At 45.0% G+C, this 18,379-nt stretch overlaps 1 protein-coding gene across 1 annotated transcript in view; it reads left to right on the top strand.

The window, feature by feature from the left end:
- Positions 1 to 14,075, top strand: part of PITPNA (phosphatidylinositol transfer protein alpha) — a gene marked incomplete at its 5' end in the record, with an annotated part of 36,479 nt that extends 22,404 nt beyond the window's left edge. The window contains 4 exon segments of the mRNA XM_007937440.2: positions 383 to 460; positions 612 to 722; positions 1,525 to 1,647; positions 14,031 to 14,075. Coding sequence (XP_007935631.2) covers positions 383 to 460; positions 612 to 722; positions 1,525 to 1,647; positions 14,031 to 14,075 — 357 coding nt within the window.
- Between the last annotated feature and the right edge of the window lie 4,304 nt (positions 14,076 to 18,379).

Genomic DNA, 18,379 nt, shown 5'->3' with positions numbered 1-18,379 from the left:
CCTGCAGGCCTCACTGATATTCTTGTACTCACTGGATTTGAGGTGGGCCCACAAATCTGTGTTTTGAAAAACCACTTGTAGGATGCTCACCCTGGTTGAAAATCCCTGTCTTAAGCAGTGGAAATATGTGCCTGCCCAGATACTTCCATACTTGTAGAAATTGAAAACAAACTCTGACAGAGAAAATAACCCAGGGCTCTCCTCTGAGGCACATGTAAACAGTTCTGTATCTTGTTTATGCATTTTCCCATATTTGCTTTGCACCAGCTTCATCAGAACTGGTATGAAGTCTGATCTCTTTCTCGCCCCACCCCACTCCCTTTTCACTCTCCTTCTCCCCACTTCCCCATACCCCTTGTTCCCAATTCTACAATCTCTCCAGGATTACAAGGCAGAGGAAGACCCAGCAAAATTTAAATCTATCAAAACAGGACGAGGACCTCTGGGACCCAATTGGAAGGTACAGTTCACACTGTTGCCAGCAGGGGGCTGAGCAGGATGTGGGTGGACCTTTCCCACGGGAGGAAGGGAATAGCTGGGTCTGGGCTAAGGAAGAGGCTAAGGTCTGCCTCTTAATTATCTGTCTGCCTGTGGGTGTGTTTCTAATGCAGCAAGAACTTGTAAATCAGAAAGACTGCCCATACATGTGTGCATACAAACTGGTTACTGTCAAGTTCAAGTGGTGGGGCCTGCAGAACAAAGTGGAAAACTTTATACATAAGGTAAGTAGCCAGCCTTCCCAGTGACCTCTGTGTGTGTGTTGGGGGAGGGGTTACCCCTAATGAAGATCATACAAGTACCTCGTACCCATATGACTTGCATCCTAGGGGTTGCAACATGAGAATGTTTCATAGTTTGGTTCCCCCTCTCCCTTGTGCTTGTGGCTGTCTTACGCTTTTAATGCCGTCCATCCCTTGATGCCACATGTCTCAGGGAAGGAAACTGAGGCAAAAGAAGGAAATAGGAAGGGCTTGCTATTAGATTGAATTAGAAATAAAACGGTTTTCTTGAAGCTAAAAGGCCAGAGGCACTGTGAGCTAAATTCTTCAGTGCCTTGAGTTACTTAAGTAGGCAGACCAAAGGAGTTTTATAGCCTTTTAATGCTCTGATGTATTAGAGCCTCACTCTTGGGCCACATTCCATAGCTACGGGCCAGTTTTAACCTGGCTTTGGGCTCCAGAGACAAGGAGTAAACTTAGGAGAGTTGTTTTGGGGCCTTGGCTTGACTCTGAACTCATGGGTTGCCTTTCTTGGTAGTATTTTAAGCAAAGGGCTGGGCTATAAGACAGGCACCCATCCTTTTGGGGGCTTACTCCTATTGGAAGCCATACCTGTTAGGCATGTGAAGGTAAGGGGAAAAAAAGGTCACTAACATATGGAACTTGGCTGATCCACATAAGCCAGCCAGGCATCACTCCTCCCCCACTTGCCCAGTAAAGTGTGGGTATCAGCCCAGAGATCATGGGGAGGTTTGCAGCACTGGCCTTTACCTCTAAGTTCTAACTGGTTTCCTCCTTTTTATAGCAAGAGAAGCGTCTGTTTACAAACTTCCACAGGCAGCTGTTCTGTTGGCTCGATAAGTGGGTTGACCTGACTATGGACGACATTCGAAGGATGGAAGAAGAGACGAAGAGACAGCTGGACGAAGTAAGTGGTAGCGCAGAGGTGGCTCTGAGGCTTTCAATCACATAAACAGGTGAATAGTAAGAAGATGGTCTCTCTGGGGCAGTTCACTGAGGGTACTGTCCTGTAGTTCTAGGAACATGTCAGTACCTGCTCTGGGGAAGGTACAATGCCAGGCAGTATGGGAACTATAAAGAAGGAAAATAGCCTGGGCTCTTGAATTTGCAGTCTAGCTGAGGTTGTGACACATCCACAGAGACAAACACGGCCGTGTGTGCTGAATGCCAAATGCGTAATTGAGTTGCTGCAGTCGTTGTTCAGAGCTCGGGGGGTTTGTGCTGGGCTGCAGAGTTGGAGGTGACCCTGGGAGGAGGTGGGCTGGGCTCATCCAGGAATACCAGGCACATTACACAGAGAGAACAGCAACAGCAAACGCAGAAGCAAACTACTCTGTAAGGTTGTTTTGGGCTATTTTTAGAGTTTGGAACTTTTGCCTTTTTTTTTTTTTTTGCCTTGGCATGGATCCCAGAAGGAGGGTTATCTGTTCCATGGGAGCATGGAGACCCACCACTCCTCCTGCCTCATTTGAGGATGCTTCCCTGCGAGGCACACTTCTTTGGAGATGGTTAATAAATAGGATTCAAGCACTCACTGTGTGCTAGGCAAGGTGCTAGGGCCTTTACATACACCATCTCAGTTAATCCTCACAACAACCCCAGGAGGAGGCACCTTATCCCCACACCTGGGGGAGGAATGGAGGCTCACAGAACTCAAGGCCATGCCCAAGGTCACTGAGCCCACAAGTCACTCGGCCTCCATTTTTCCCTCTAAGTGTTGTTTGAGGCCCTCCTGCCCTCTCAGAGCTAAAAATAAGGCAGGAAGCTCTGTTTACTAAGAACTGCCATCCATTCCTCCCTCCTTACTCCTGGGTGGGTTGGCATGGAGCCTCAGTGTCCGGCAAAGGCATCCTTTCACGACAACTTTGCCCAGCTCTCCAGCAGGATATAGGGTGAGACCCAGGCCTGGTTGCCCACAGTACCCCACGTTACACAGATGTTCCCTGCTCGCTGTGCTGGTCTAGGGTGGATACTGGGCCCAGCAGCACTTCCTTCCTCTGGAGCCCAGCAGGGAGCTGTTTGCCATCTAGGGATGACACTCTCCCTGGCTGACTCACTGGTTCAGTGGTGCACTGACTTGGTTCCTGTTGAAGCAGATGTTTTGGTTATTCATTCAGCTACATTTGGCAGTGAAGTGGCAGGATTTTGGACACGATCCCAGATTTTTCTGCTAAGGATCCTTAGGAAGTGGTCAGTTTTAATGTCCCGGGCCCTGGAGGTTCTGAATATATAAGTGAGATACTAAGCCTTTTGGCCACTCTAGTCCTGACAAAAAAGAAAGGAAAAGGTTACCAAACTGGGAAACATGGATATTTTGCTTGGGGTTTAGCCTGTAGCTTTGGCCACCCACTGCCTGACAAAGGGCTGCATAAAATACCTTGAGGTTCATGAACGTACTTGCTGACAGCCTTTTGCTCTTTGGGAGAAAATCAGGTTCTTGGAGCTGGAAGAACTCGTCAGTGGACCTGCTGGATCAGTTTTCCTCACATCCAGAATTTGACGCCACATAGTCAGGGAGCTCTTTTTTAACTCCTCCCCTTTTCTTACATGTTTCATGGCTCTGTGAAGGATTATGCCAAAGGTATAGCTAATCACTGTCCTCTGGAATAGCTGCAAATGCAGGAAACCCTCTTTGAAATTGGAATTTTAAAACAAATCTACGGTAGAAGAGAAAGCTAAACCAAACCCATGCCATTGTGTGACACATTCAGTGTATTTTTGTGCTAACTGTACCACCCCTGGCTCACTTCTCTTTTTTTTCTTTTTCTAAAAATGTTTTATTAAAATTTTATTGTTTTATTAAAATTTATGATTCCAAGTTGATAAAGAAGCAGCAGTGTTCCTCTGCCCTGAGGTCCTACTCTCCAGATGCAGCCCTTGTAGTTCTTACGGTTGTGTCTTTTGTCTGATGTCCTGTGTATTTTTAAATAAAATGCTGGTGCTCTGAGTTCTTCACTTTTCACCTTTAGATATTAACTGTGGGCTTCTTCCTCAGGAAAAGTTAGGTCTTTTATCCCATACGCTCCCTGCATACAAGCCCTCTCCACACTCTCAATCTGGTTATATCACAGTTTTGGGTTAAACTTTTATATCATTATGTCTTTGTCATTGTTTTCCCCCCACTGACCCATGTAGTCTACTCTGGCATGTGTTCCTGTGTTACACAATTTCTTTTCTCTGAAGTTTATATAATTGCCTTGCTTTTCATTTCATTTTGTGTGTGTATCTTAGGTTTAGTCTTTGCATCTTTATGTGGTTGGTGTGATCTGGTTGGAGGGTGATGTGTCCTCTGTAGTGCTGTTTGCTGTGAGTCCCTTTTCATTCATTTTGTTGCCACTTAGTGGGCACTTTGAGTCTAAAGATCTCATTTCTAGAAAAAAAAAAAAAATTGTATTATTGTCAAGGAGGTCTGGTGGCATAGTGGGAAAGGCATTTGATTGCTAACTAGAAGGTCGGTGGCGCAAACCCACCAGCTATTCCATGGGAGGAAGATGAGGCTGTCTACTTTCATGAAGACTTACAGCCTTGGAAACCCAATGGGTTGACTATGAGTCAACTCCCTGGCAGTGGGGATTTTGTTGTTGTTGTTTATTTACTTGTTATTTTCCTGCCCTCTGTTTTGTTTGTTATCTTTCTGAAATTTTTTGTTAGTCAGAAGTTGGACCTCATAACTTGATCCTCTAATTTTCTCTTTTTCTCTGCTTTCTGGGAGAAATTTTCCTAAGTTTTCTTCCCTCTCTCCTACTGAATTTATAAAGTTCTAAGTATTTCTTGTTCTGTGTTCATTTCTTCTTTTTTTTTTTTAAATAGCTGCTTAGTTTCATTTTTCTGAAGTTGTAGTTTTGCTTTTGTTTTTTGAGATTTCCTTCTGCTCCCTGAATATTCCTTGCTTCCTCTGAGCTGCTTTTTCCTGCTTGTGTTGCCTCTGTGTTTTATGCTAGGGGCTGTCCTTCATAGTCCCTACCTTCCCCCAGCTGATCCCAGGGTCCCAAGTTCAGGCTCCTTTGGTTCAGAAGCTCCAGAGTGAACCTCTGGCTTTTTTTTTTTTTCCTTCAATTTTCGCAGTTTCCTCCAAACCTCTCTGGCTTTTGATGTGACACAGAGGGGTGGTTGGTTAACTGCAATGCCAGGGTCCATCTATCCCTTATTCAGACTTTCCAACCCATCACCTGACAATCCCATCTTCAGAGGTGCTTGGTGCTTCCAGTTCCTGAGCCTTTGGAAACCTGTAGCACAAACTGGTCTGTTCCTTCTTGGCTCCTCATCCTAGCAGGCACAGAAATAGCTGCTGCTGTTCTGCTAATTAGGTGCTACTCACTTGTCCTTTTTTCATCTTCCAGAACTTTGTTGCCGTCTCTTACCTGCAGTTGTCATTTGTAGTGCGTCTTTTGGGAAGGTACAGAGATAAATTCATGTGTTCAGTCTGCCATGATTAACTACAAGTTTGCAATAGAAACCCTGACTGCTATTCTTTTTTTTTTTTTCATTGTGATTTGGGTGAAAATTTACAGAGCAAATTCACTTTCCATACAGCAGTTTACATACACTTTGTCTCATGACATTGACCGTAATTCACCACAATGCAACAGCTCCCCTCCCACTTCCTCCCGGCAGTCACCTCTTCCGGAAGCTGCATCCATCCCTCCATATACCCTGCCCCCTGAGCTGTCTCCCTGTGCATGAACAGCCCTTCTTTCTCCCATGATTGTTCTCTCCAAGAAGTGTATCTACCTCAGGTAAATGTTCAACTCATATGCCTGTCTTTTGTTTGGCTGGAAGCCACAGGTATGGGGTCAATTCCAGACCTGAAGGCCAGCTAGGGCCATAGTCTCAGTGGTTCTACCAGGCTCTATCACACCAGCAAACCTGGTCCCACCCCCCTTTTTTTCCCAAACAATTTTGAGTTTTTTTTCCACATTGTTCTCTCTCTCCATCCAGGATCTCCTACATAGATCCCTTTCTGAGTGGTTGACAGTGGTAGCCAGGTACCATCTAGTTCTTCTGGTCTCATAGTGTATAGGCTGCAGATCACACAGTATACCAGTCGCTAGGACTAATTGTTTCCATGAATCTTTGGTTTTCTTCATTCTTCTTTGCTCTGGACAAGGAAAGACCCATCATTACACCTAGATGGCTGCTTGCAAGCTTGTAAGATCCCAGTCGCTACTCGCCAAAGTAGGACATGGAGCAATGTTTTGTGCAGTATATTATGCCAATTGAACTTGATGTCCCCTGCGACTATGGTCCCGGGCCCACAGGTTCTGACTGTTGTTCTTTAAACCAGTTCATAGTAGTCCAGTACGTGTGGATTTTTTTTGTGAGCTATGAGATGTCACTATAATGAGGCCATAGTCACCACTGCTGTGACTCTGCTTTCTGTGGAAGGTGGATCCACTATTCTTAGATGAGGCTCAAGGATTTGAGAAACAAGCAATCAAGTGATTAGTCCTTTACCCTAAAGAGAAAAATATCAAGAAGTGAGTGCCTTTCTCTCCCCTCCTTTTCTTCTCCTTCCCCTTTGCTCTTCCTCTCTTAAGAAGTCCATAATCTCAGAAGTGGAAGACATCTTAAATAAGGGTCATTTGTTCTTTTTATGTACAGAGCTTGAATCCCCTCTGTACCTTCCCACCAGGTAGTTGTCTTGTCTGTGCTTGATCACCTCTTGTAATCGCCTCACTATCCTGAACATGATGATAATACATACATTTTTATTATTTATTGATAGAAGATAACATTTGTTGAGGTCTTACTGTGTGCCTGTCGTGTACGGCAAGCAATTTACATGTGTTATGTCATCAAATCCTCATGCAAGCTGTGACATAGATACTATTCTCATTTTACAGATAGAGAAATTGAGACTCAGAGAAGTTAAGGCTACTTTGTCATTCACTAACAAGGACCTCCTGGGCTTTTGGGCATTGATTCTGTAATAACAAGACTGTTAGCTGCCATCAAGTCTGTTCTGACTCTTGGCGATCCCATGTGTGCAGAGTAGGACTGCACCATAGAGCTGTCAAGGCTGTGACCTTTCAGAGGCAGATTGCACCAGGCCTGTCTTCTGAGGTGCCTCTGGGTGAATGTTTTGAACCACCAGCCTTTCCAGTTATAATTGAGCACTTAACCATTTGTGTCACCCAGAGACTCCTATAACAAGATTAAGAGAACTCATTTAAAAAACTTTAAGAGTATTTGTTTCCTGTTTATTGGATTCTGGGGAACATTTGCTGAAAAACAGCAAAGCTACCATGTGTTAGAAGCACGTGATTAAGATTGTGCAGCATTTTCTTTCTCAGCTGTTCCTTGTGGGTCTTCCTTCTAAGTCTTGCTCACTGCATGACTCCTCTGGTCCCTCCCCAGGCTGCCCTGTGGCTTTTTGCCTAATGGGTCACTATCAGTTTTAGATGCTAAGTCTTAAACTCTGGACTGTGTGTAATGAAGGGTCTGGCAGGACACAACATCCCCTTGTTTCCAGTTTAGGATTGGGAGAGATAGATGTTCTGAGGGTTACACTTTAATAAGGAGAAACCACTCGTGCCTAGCTCACCTGCTGGGCCACGAGGAAACCTGAATCAGTGGTTCCCATAGCATCTGCAGAGGGCACAGCTTGGGCTTTAGAGGCTGGGGATATAGCTACCCTCAAGGAGTCTCCATTCCCTCTGACCTGCCCAGCAATAACTGACCCCAGAGCAGGCCACTCGGAACATTGGCCAGCGTCTCAAAATATGGAAGTAACTTTGTTATCTTTTCAAGTGTTAACATGATAGAAACATTAATTTTTTGGAAAATAGTGGAAAGTCAAAAAAAAAAAAAAAATCACTTGTGTTCTAACCATTTAAAGACAGTTGCTATAAGCATTTTGATATATTTCTTAGTCTTTCTATGCAGGTTTACTTACTTACGATTGTATTGCATGTGCCTGGTTATATCTTCATATTTTCTCTGAATATTATAACAAAGCACTTTCCCATATTAAAAAAAATAATAGTAAGTCTTCACAGGCATGTTTCTGGTTGCACAGCATGTTCTGTACTCTGTGTTGGATTTTCCTTAAATTCCCAAAAATGAATTAAGAATGTAATTCAACCGGCGGCTCCATGGGAGGAAGATGAGGCAGTCTGCTGCCATAAAGATTTACAGCCTTGGAAACCCAATGGGGGTGACTATGAGTCAGAGTTGACTTGATGGCAGTGGGGTTTTTTGGCAGTGGAGTTCTTTATTATCAAATTTCTTTCTTTAGCGCTGTTCTAAAAGGTCAGTGGTTCAAACCCACTTGCTGCTCTACAGAAGAAAGATGAGACAATCTGCTTCCAAAACCCAGTGGGGGCTTAAGGGCTGTTTATAGAGAGTAGCTTTCTAAAAAGTTTCTAAAATAATTCCACCCGTGCTTTGTCCCTGTGACCCTTAAGAATGCAGATTGGTTTGTGGTTACTTTTCAGTGTCTTCAACTGATATTTTTCTTAATAGCTTTTTAAAACTTGACCTTTTTTCTCAGTTTCCCCCATGGTAACAGCTTGCAAAACTATAGTACAATATCACAACCATGATATTGAGTGGATACTTTTACTCTTTCTTTTGTTTCTTTAATCAAAGGAATATTTCATGCTTAAGAATAAAAAAAAATTGCAAAAGATGTAGGAAAAAAAATTAATTAAAAAGTAGAAGTCCAAATAAGTAAATGACTAGGTAAATGAAAACCTCTGGTCCCTGGCCTCTTTCCCTAGAGGTAACCACTGTTAATAAGGACACATTTTTGAAAGAAAGTCAGGAACTGGAGTTTCTATTTTCATATTCATTGATTCTGTGTGTATATATAGCATGCAGTGGCTGGATCCGGGGAACATAACAAACATTAGAGAAATCTCTCTTGCCATATAGGCACCAGGAAACAGAAAAGGAAATGAGCATTCTTAGAGCATTTCATTATAAGAATGAAACAATAAATTTTTATTTCAGTGGCATCCTATAGGGGGACCTTGTCTTCCCTTGACAGCAGGGTAAAGCTGTCCTATTCTCTGATAGGAAGTTGCATCTTATTTCAAGCAGTAAGAAAACAGGACCTATATTTGCATTAATAAATTAAAGCAAGCTGTTGAACCTTCAAGATATACAAGGATGTGGTTGAGCCCCAAGGAGTTTTATTCTCATTACATTCTTACCCTCTCTGATTATTGAAAATTTATGTAAATGGTCATTCTTTTGACATTTAAGGGTCTCTGGTGGTGTAGTAGGTAAGGCATTTGGCTGCTAACTAGAAGGTTGGCAGTTCAAACCAACCAGCTGCTCCATGGGAGGAAGATGAGGCAGTCTGCTTCCATAAAGATTTACAGCCTTGGAAACCCAATGGGAGTCACTATGAGTCAGAGTTGACTTGATGGCAGTGGGTTTTTTTGACATTTATTGAGCAGAAATTTATTCAAATTTCTCTGTTTTTAAAAAAAAACTTTATTTTGAAAGAGGTTCAAACTTTCAGAAAATTGGCAAGAATAGTGCAAAGAACTCTTTATGCCGTTGGCACAGAGACCTCTTTCCTTTGTAGCAAAGGATCCACCAGGGACCAGAGCACACACCATTCCCAGTGGTCACATCTCTTTAGTCTCTCAGTCTAGAACAGTTCCTCCATTTTTCCTTGACTTCCATGACCTTGACATTTTTGAAGGTAATAAGGTAGTTGTTTTGTATATGCAAAAACGGCAAGGAGGCCACAAGTTCTGACCTCCTCTAATCCCACAAGAGGAAGACAGGATTACCAGCAGTAACCCAAGGCCTACTACTGCAAGGCCAGACATGCTGCCTCCCTCCAGCCCTTTCTCCAACCGTTCCTCCCAAAGCACCCACCACCTCTCTCCTGGGCTCGATAATTCACTGCAGTAGCCACACAGAACTCACAGAGTATGGGGTTTATTAGGGAAGCACCAGGCTACAACTCAAGTTCAAGAAAAATGCTCAGTCTCTCTCCCAGCCCACCGTCCCTCGGCCAACAGTCTCTCACAGTCTCTTTCCCAGCAGCACTGGTCCCTCGGTGTCTCACTCAGCAATGCGTGTCTCTTGCGGCTCTTTCCCAGCACGCCTGTCTCTTTCAGGGGCGCGTGTCTCTTTCGGCAGCACGTCTTCTTCAACCAGCAGTCAGAGAGAGTTCTGCCTCCAGGACGCCTCCTTTGAGCCCGGAAGGGTGGTCAAACTAGCCAATCACAGCATCAGAACTCTAAGCACATGAGAGAGAGTGGGCACCTCCCAGAACATTGTATTGTGCCACTCCCAACAGAAATAACCCAGGTGGATAGCTTCAGCAATCAGGGGCTGCTCAGTTGCTCATACAAAATCCCACCTTGGAGTTTACAAAGACTTATGGGTAGAAAAGCCACACTAAGTAATTTACTACACCGCAGTATAATATCTCTCAGTTTTGTTATATTACAGATTTGGTGTTCGTTTCATTTCACCCTATGTGTGCAATTACTAATGGTGTTAACCTTGTTCACTTGAAGCTCAACAAGGTATTCCAGGCTCATCTTGTTTTTTCCATAACCCAGCCCTGGAATTAGCCATTTCTCCAAGGAGCCCTGGTTCCTTTTAGTGGAGGATGGGTGGGGGTGGTATTTGAAAACCACCAAGATCTGGGTGCTAGGAATGCTCAGTACTGTTGAAGTGTTGCTGTCTCTGGGCCCTCTCAATAGATAGTGCTACGGAATTTTGTTTATATTTATTCGTTTATCAATTTTAGGTATATGTTGTGTTCATACAAATACCTCTAGTTGCAATCTAACCACAGGATTAAGTCTGTCTTTTTTAAAATGTGCCGATGCCCTTATCCTTAATAGATTTCTCTCATGTAGGAAAATCTTGAATCTGTGAAACAGTTGCTAAAACCTCATAAAATAATGTATCTATAAACTAAAAACCAAGCTCACTGCCATCAAGTCAATTCTGACTCATAGTGACCCCCTTTGGGTTTCTGAGGCAGTAAATCTTTATGGAAGTTGATTGCCCAGTCTTCCTTCCTCGGAGTGGCTTGTGGGTTTGAACCGCCAACTTTCAGGTTAGCAGTCAAATGCCTTAGGCACTACACCACCAGAGCTCCTTAATGTATCCATAGGTATTAATGAATATGGAATAACCTACGTTGCAGGAGCAATAATAATCTAAAGATGCCATGCTGGGAAGTGAGATTTAAGTGGAATATACTGGAGACAGGCATTCCAGGTGGAGCCAAGAGCATGTTCAAAGGTGTAGAACTTAGAAAGTGCACATACTGTGCTGTAAGAGTGTCTGGGTGTATGGTAGAGCTGACAAGGGGCAAGGTTGTGGTGGCTTCTTGGCCACAGCCATCTACCCTGAGGGAGTGAATAGTTGGACTTGTGGGCTAGGGACTATGGTTGCGGGGGACATCAAGCTCAATTGGCATAACATACACAAAAACATTGTTCTACATTCTACTTTGGTGAGTAGCGACTGGAGTCTTAAAAGCTTGCAAGTGACCATCTAGATGCAACGATGGGTCTCTCTTTGTTCAGAGCAAAGAAGAATGAAGTAAAACAAAGACACATAGAAACAATTAGTCCAAGGAACTGGTAGATCATGCAGTCGTCAGCCTATATGACCACAAGACTAGAAGAACTAGATGGTGCCTGGCTACTACTGTCAACTACTCAAAAAGGGATCAGTCTAGGAGATCCTGGATGGAATAGAGAACAATATGGGACAGAACTCAAAATAGTAAATGAAAAAGACCAGGTTTACTGGTTTGGTAGAGCCTGGTGAGACCCCCAAGACTATAGCCCCTAGTTACCCTTCAAGTCTGGAACTGTATTCATTCCTGCAGCTTCCAGCCAAACAACAGACAGACATACAGGATGAACTTTACATTAGGTAGATACCCCCTTGGAGCGATCCATCGTGGGAGAAAAGAAGGGCAATATTTGCACAGGGAGATTGCTCGGGGAAGCTGGGAGTACATAGGAGAGGACACAGGGAAGAGATAACTGCAGAGAGGAAGTAGGAAGAGAGCTGTTAACATTGTGGGGAATTGTAGTCAATGTCCTGAAATAAAATATGTATGAACTGCTGTATGGAAAATTAATTTGCTTTGTAAACTTCCAGCCAAATCACAATAAAAATAAAAAAGGGAAAATGTACATACTGGCTTGGTGTCAGAAAACAGACTTTCCTGTTTGGAGCAAAGGATGATGAAAAGTGAAGCTTATAAAACTGACCGACCGACCAACCAGTGGTCTTATCTCCTGTAGATTCTATAGATCCGGGGCTCAGAAAGCTACAAGTGTCCCAGGCAGTTATTTTGGTCAAGTTTGAGGAAACCCTGGCCTAAATGATCAACCTAAGACAGTATAATTAGTATCCAACCAAAACCCAAACTGTCATCAAGTCAATTCTGAGTCATTGAGTTTCCAATTCCAACCCCATTGGGTTTCCAAGGCTGTAAATCTTTACGGAAGTAGATTGCCCCATCTTCCTTCCACAGAGCAGCTAGTGAGTTTGAACCACTGACCTTCTGGACAGCAGCCAAGTGCCTTATCCACTATTCCACCAGAGCTCCTGGTAATTAGGATAATAGTTGTCTAAAAACTCATTGCCATTGAGTTGATTCTGACTCATAATGACCCTAAAGTGCAGAGTAGAACTGCCCCATAAGGTTTCCAACACTAAATCTTTATGGATGCAGACTGCCACATTGTTCTCCCATGGAGCAACTGGGGGGTTTAAACCACCATCCTTCTGCTTAGCAGCCATGCGCTTCACCATTGTACCACCAGGACTCCTTCATAGTCAGGACTCCTTCAAGTCGGGGGGGAACACTGGAACCTCTGTGCATGAGAACTTTTACCACACAGATGTCCTGGTTCTGCGTGGACTCATTGATCATAATAGCAGGGATAGAGGGCCAGTAGGCATGAGTTTGAGATGTGGGAGGGAGCAATCTGTAGGGAATTTTTTCTGGTAGAGAACCTTTAATACTAAGACAGAGTCTCTGCAAAATGTGGCAGTGTTGAAGTTTCAGTGAAGCAAAGAACCTGGAAGAGGGCTGTCGCTTAATATTCCGGCTTTTTCAGAGCTTGTGTGCACATCCCCTTTGCCACAGGACAGTGTCTAGAACAAAGCAGTAACAACATGACAATAGATAGCATACTCTGAGTGTATGCACCATACCAAGCGCTGTGCTGAGTACTCTGCCTGAGTTCATCCTAATCATGCTTCTCCACAACCCCATGATACACGTACTATTCCTATTCCTATGCCTATTTTATAGTTACAGAAATTAAGGCTTAGAGAGCAGCACAGTCACTTGCCCAAGGTTACCCAATTCATCGTGGAGCCAGAATACAACCCCAGTTGCAGTTCGATTGTAGCAGTCATGCTCTATGTGCTCAGTTTGCTGGATGAACAAAGACCAGCAGTAGAGCAGAAAGCTCACGGATATTGAAGAAACATCTCATGGGAAGTTAAAATACACAAATGTTACAAACATTCTGCAAATAGAATGAGTTTTTTCAAGTTGGAAGGAGAAATCCCCTTCCCCTCCCCCCTCAAGAAGTTGTGTCCACCTCTGCTTGGGAGGCACCAGTGGCAGTGCCTACTCAGAGAGGAGCCCACCCTGGTTTACGGCGGCCTCTCGCCTCTGCGCCTCTGATCTCCCCCACTTCACGTTTCACTCGGAGCCCTCTGGTGCCCCGTTGTGTCCACCTGATTCCTCTTGCTGATTAACTGGATGATGCCTCTACACAGAGCTCAGGAGGGAGCACTGCTTGTTCTCTGCCTGGATCACTCCTCCCCACAAGAGCCACTGGATTTGCCTCTGCAGGTGTCACTAACCAGAGAGGCCTTCCACAGCCAGCCAGCAGAACAGCACCTGCCCACAGCCATTCTTGTCCCCAGCAGCCCTCAGCCCCACCTGGCATTTGTTTACTCTCCCCTCACCCTGCCTCAGAACGTAAGCTCCTTGGGAAAAGACTTTGTGTATTTGGGTTCTCTGCTGCATCATCCCCAGCCCTGGAACAGTTACTGACACAAAAGAGACGCTTCATAAATACATGTTAAATGAGAAGAAGAGAGGCTTAAGAACTGACTTCCACTCTGGGAAGCTGGGGAGGGTAACAGATTATAAGTGCTGTGGCTTTGGTGCGGTGGCTTGTGCAGAATCCTGTCCTTCTACTTTCCCGCTTTGTGCACACAAGAGATGCCTCCACCGTATCTGTGGCAGGACTGAAGAGAAGGTGGGCTGTATTTGCTAATTGTAGCCCCAAGAGCCTCCTATTTTCCCTGCTTTTTCTGTTCCAGATGAGACAGAAGGACCCGGTGAAAGGAATGACAGCGGATGACTAAAGCCACCCCTCCCCGTTCTGCACTGTATGTACCAAATTTTTACTGTACATGTCATGGAAGCTAAAGTCAGTTTGGGTCCTCAAGGCCTAAGCAACTCAGTGTGAAGTCAGAAACCTCCTTCGTACCTCATCCTTCCCTCATGATGATGGCAGCCACGCTAAACAGCTCTCGGGCTTCAGGTCCCATGAAAGAGATTATAAGTGTTAGGACTTTCCAAGGACATTTTACTTTGCAAAGAACTGCCTAGCTGGACAGAGACAAGGCAGTGAGGAAGAGGGGGAGAGCCTGCACGTAAACGCCTAGCTCATTCACTAGTAATTACTCCTCCTCTCGCAATTTGAGCCGTTCCATACTCCTATACTCGCAATGCCAGAGCCCATCCTAGCTCCCAGATGCTGGCGTTCCCTGCCCTGCCCTTGGGAAACTTGCTGCCCAGACAGCTTTTCCTAGCAGTCATTGTTGCATCTGGTGCTTCATTTGCTCCTCCTCTCTACCCTCTGATTCCATACTCAGTAGCTCTCCTCATCAGAGGCAGCATCTTTCCGATGCTGGGAGCATGTTTCTTCCCATGCCATAGGATTACGATGGAGTGTCACTTGTTCTGGGTCATCACCCCTTCCTTCATTGGCTCCCCAGTGCTGGTTGCCCAGTGCCCTGCACACCTCCAGACTTGCTGTTCCCAACAGCTCAGAGTAGTCCTGATCATAGAGTGAAAAACCTAGCCCTGCTCCCCATCAGCTCTGAGAGAGTTACTTTATCACTTACAAGCTGGCTGTCCTTCGGACTCAGAGTCTCACCAGCATTGATGGAAACCTCTATTCCCCTCTCCTCTCCCTGCCCCTTGAAGCAGCTTCTGGGAGTTAGGAGGGTAGGGTTCAGCAGATCGTCGCAATGCTAGCTTCTCGATCATTGTTTGGGCCCTATTGTCTTGTTGTGTCCCATAACACCTGCCCCACCTCCCCCACTGACTGGCCATCTTCCTGCTTTTGAAATTCTCCCATTAAAGGTGATTTACAGTGTGTTTCTATTTTCCCCCGTTGCTTCCTTAATGATTGTATTTCTTTTCTAGTTTTGCAAGACAGTGGTCAACAGGAAGGCCCAGCAGCTCCACCCTCCCGAGTGACAGGCCATCTTCGGACGCAGCCTTTCTGTGCCCATTCTTCAGGCAACTTTCGATTCCTTACTGTAGCTAATCCTAGATGCCCTTTACTATTGTAAGCGAATAGACCGTCTGGTATTATGAAGCCCATGTGTTCAGGAGCTTGCTCCTCTGAGATACGTGGTGGGCAGGCTGCTGTATTTACAGCTCCTCCCCCTCTCTCCATTGTGTTCTGACCCATTTCTGTGTGTGCACCCTCCCCCCTCAAACTTCATTTCTAAGTGACATTTTTAGTCTTTCAAAATAGCTGCCTTTTGTGATGTGGTGATTTAAACAGTTTAAGTTTGTTTGTTTTCAACCTTGGGATAAACTGAGGTATTTTGCTTCCTGGGCAGATCTTTGCAATTTTGAGTGTGCACCTGGGGAGAGGGGATGAGTTAGAAATACAGTGTTTTTTACCCTCTAGTTCCACAGAATCGCAATGAGGCTTCATGACTCTGACATCTGTTCCCAGTAACCCATGTTCGAGTGCTTTAGGCACCAAGGAGGCACCCAAGGAGCAGCCAGTCTCTGTTTAAGAAAAGTTAACAAATGCAAATAATCCCAGCTCCAGGCATTGCAGCTCTGGCCACTATTCCTAGAATATCCATGACTTCTCAGTCCTCCGGTTGCCCACTCTGTCTGCATCACTCTGCAGAGCCCGTCATGTGCCCTAGCCAGCCACCTCTCCACCTGGAGGGACTGGTCCAGTTTGGCCCTTAGAATTGAGTCTGCCCCGCATACACTACCGTCTGACCCCAGGGAGTTCTGTATGTCCCTTTTGGGCTGGTGCTGCCACTCAGCAATAATGCTCTTTTCTCCATGCTTTCTCCGATCCCTGTCCTCCGTCTTTGAGGCTGGTCAGGGCCCAAGTCCTGACCTTTCCATGCTGCACAAAATTAGCATGCAAAAAAGCTTCCTTCCCAGTAGAGCACGTTCCCTTTTGTCTCCAGGGTTGCTAGAGAGGAACGTGGGGATCAAGGACTCGGCTCACCCTGTCCCCATGCTGAGTTCTGTCCTGGACAATCAAATGCAAGTAGTGATTGGAGTACAGAACTCTATCAAAGTAGGGTGGTGAGTAAGTCCAGGCTCCAGGCGAGTGGAACCTGCTGCGGGGTTCACAGTTCGCTGTGACGTGGCAGAACTGGAGTGCGCCTGCCTGGTGGGAGAGTCTGAGATAGCTGTGGCGTCGCCTGACTTTCTCCCAAAGCTTGTGAAGTCTTCTGGCTTGTGTGTGCAGTCATCCGGGCCCATGCTAGCCTGGATGCAACTGCTAATGAGAGACGGGATCTCTGGGGGAGCAGGGGGTGGGATGAGATGATTTGTCCCTATGGTTTTGTCTGTTTGCTTTGCCTTACTCATTTCTAAGTGCAATAAGGGAGTGTCTCACAGGATTGCACCTGTGACACCCTGACTGATGCTTCCCTGTGGCCCTTCTGGGGCAAGGGTAGACAGACTCAGACCCCTCAGGGTGGTTTGCTCTGACCTTCATTGAGGCCCCTTTGGGACCAGGAGATATGCTGAACAGACACCTTCCTCTTTGTTAGTCTCCTCACTTGTAGAGTCTGTAGGAATGGATCTGGGGCATTTCCATTGGTTATTAGCATCCCAACTGCTGGTATAAATGCTTTTATTTGACTGGGAAAGTTGGAGAAGAGGCATTCCTATGGAAGGAAAAATATAATGTTTTCCTACAAGGTGTTTTAGTAATCATATTGTGCTTAAAGATTTCCCTTCATTTATTAACTAGCTGAAGTCCAGATGTGGGTTATCCTGAGAAAAACACTTGATAATCTAAACAGACACTTGGTTTTGTGGTTTGAGGATCAGCAGATGTCTTCTTCCATCTTTGAGATCCATGCATATCACTTCAGCTCTAGTGGAGGCTTTTCTTTAGTTGCCTTTTTTCTGACTCTTCTCACCTTCACCTCTTCCCCCAGGTTAGCCTGGAATAAAAGCATCTACATGAGCTGAGGTAGGATACCCTGAGGTCAGCCTGGATTTCAGGCCTCCTGTCCACATAGACACAGAGGAGGCTGGTCCCAGACCCACTCTATCCTCTGGAGTGATGTTGCTGCCGGGCAACAGTGTTGGCCTCTTTGACGTACAGTCCTCTCTCCTCCCCCATCCCCCAAACCAAGCAGCACTCAGAGGGGCTTAAGATGAACAGTTCAGCTCCAGGGATAGTACCCAAGGACGTGCCACACCCCTTCAGACCAGCTGGTTCCATTAGATTTCCAGGGATGTAGTCTTATCTGGAAACAGCAGTGCCTCTTAGAAGGGGTACTGGGCTCTGGCCTCAAGGAGGGAGGTCAGGAACAGGGTCAGTATTGTGGGCACATGTATACCTTCCCAAGTTCTCCTCTTACAGTCCCTGCTGGGACCCCCCGACTTGTTTTGGTTGGTTCCTAGTGCTACTACTTTTACAAAATACACTTTGTAGAACTGATTAGATTACCTTGTTCATTTAATGTGAGTTTGTGCCTTTTTGTCTCAATCTTCCAATACAGGTATATTGGGAAAAAAAGCAGTCTAATAAAATTCTAGACAGAACTCTCTGGAGTCCAGCTTATTGGTGATGTCCTCATGTCCATTTTACAACTTAGATATCCTCAAATTCTTGATAACCCCTATTTTACCAGGGTAGGATTAGGGAAAGGTTCTAGATATGTCTGAAAATTTGTACAAGTGGGTTTCTGTAAATTAAAACATTTTTCTTATTAATTTACATACTGCAAACATTGCATATCTGGATTTAATTTAGCCATTTCACACCGGCAATATTTCCTTTTTGCCTTTTCCTCCCCTTCTCTTCACATCTCCCTCTCTACCAAGCAAAGCCCTTAAAAGTTGGTGTTCTTAAACTGCCTTCCCGTCTGTGAACCTCCCAAGGCTTGCTTGTAAAATTGTGTGTGCATTTGTCTGGGTTGAGTCATGTCTCTAAACAGATCCTCAAAGGAATTCCATGCCCCTTCCCCCAAAAAAAGATTAAGAACTAGTGATTAGAACGAAATCACAGTAGAACTTCGGCAAAATAAATAATCATTTCCTATGTCTGGTCGTAAAATAGGGCAGTGACTTGTGTTTCGTTCACTGATGGTTAATTTTCTGAGTCCAGAAAAAATGTCCCGCGTGCAATAAGTAATTCAATAAATTTTATATGCCT

The sequence above is a fragment of the Orycteropus afer genome, unplaced genomic scaffold (assembly GCF_000298275.1).
Source record: "Orycteropus afer afer isolate SDZICR_OR568_19922 unplaced genomic scaffold, OryAfe1.0 scaffold00042, whole genome shotgun sequence".
NCBI lineage: Eukaryota > Metazoa > Chordata > Mammalia > Tubulidentata > Orycteropodidae > Orycteropus > Orycteropus afer.
This window is presented reverse-complemented; position numbering and strand designations above follow the sequence as displayed.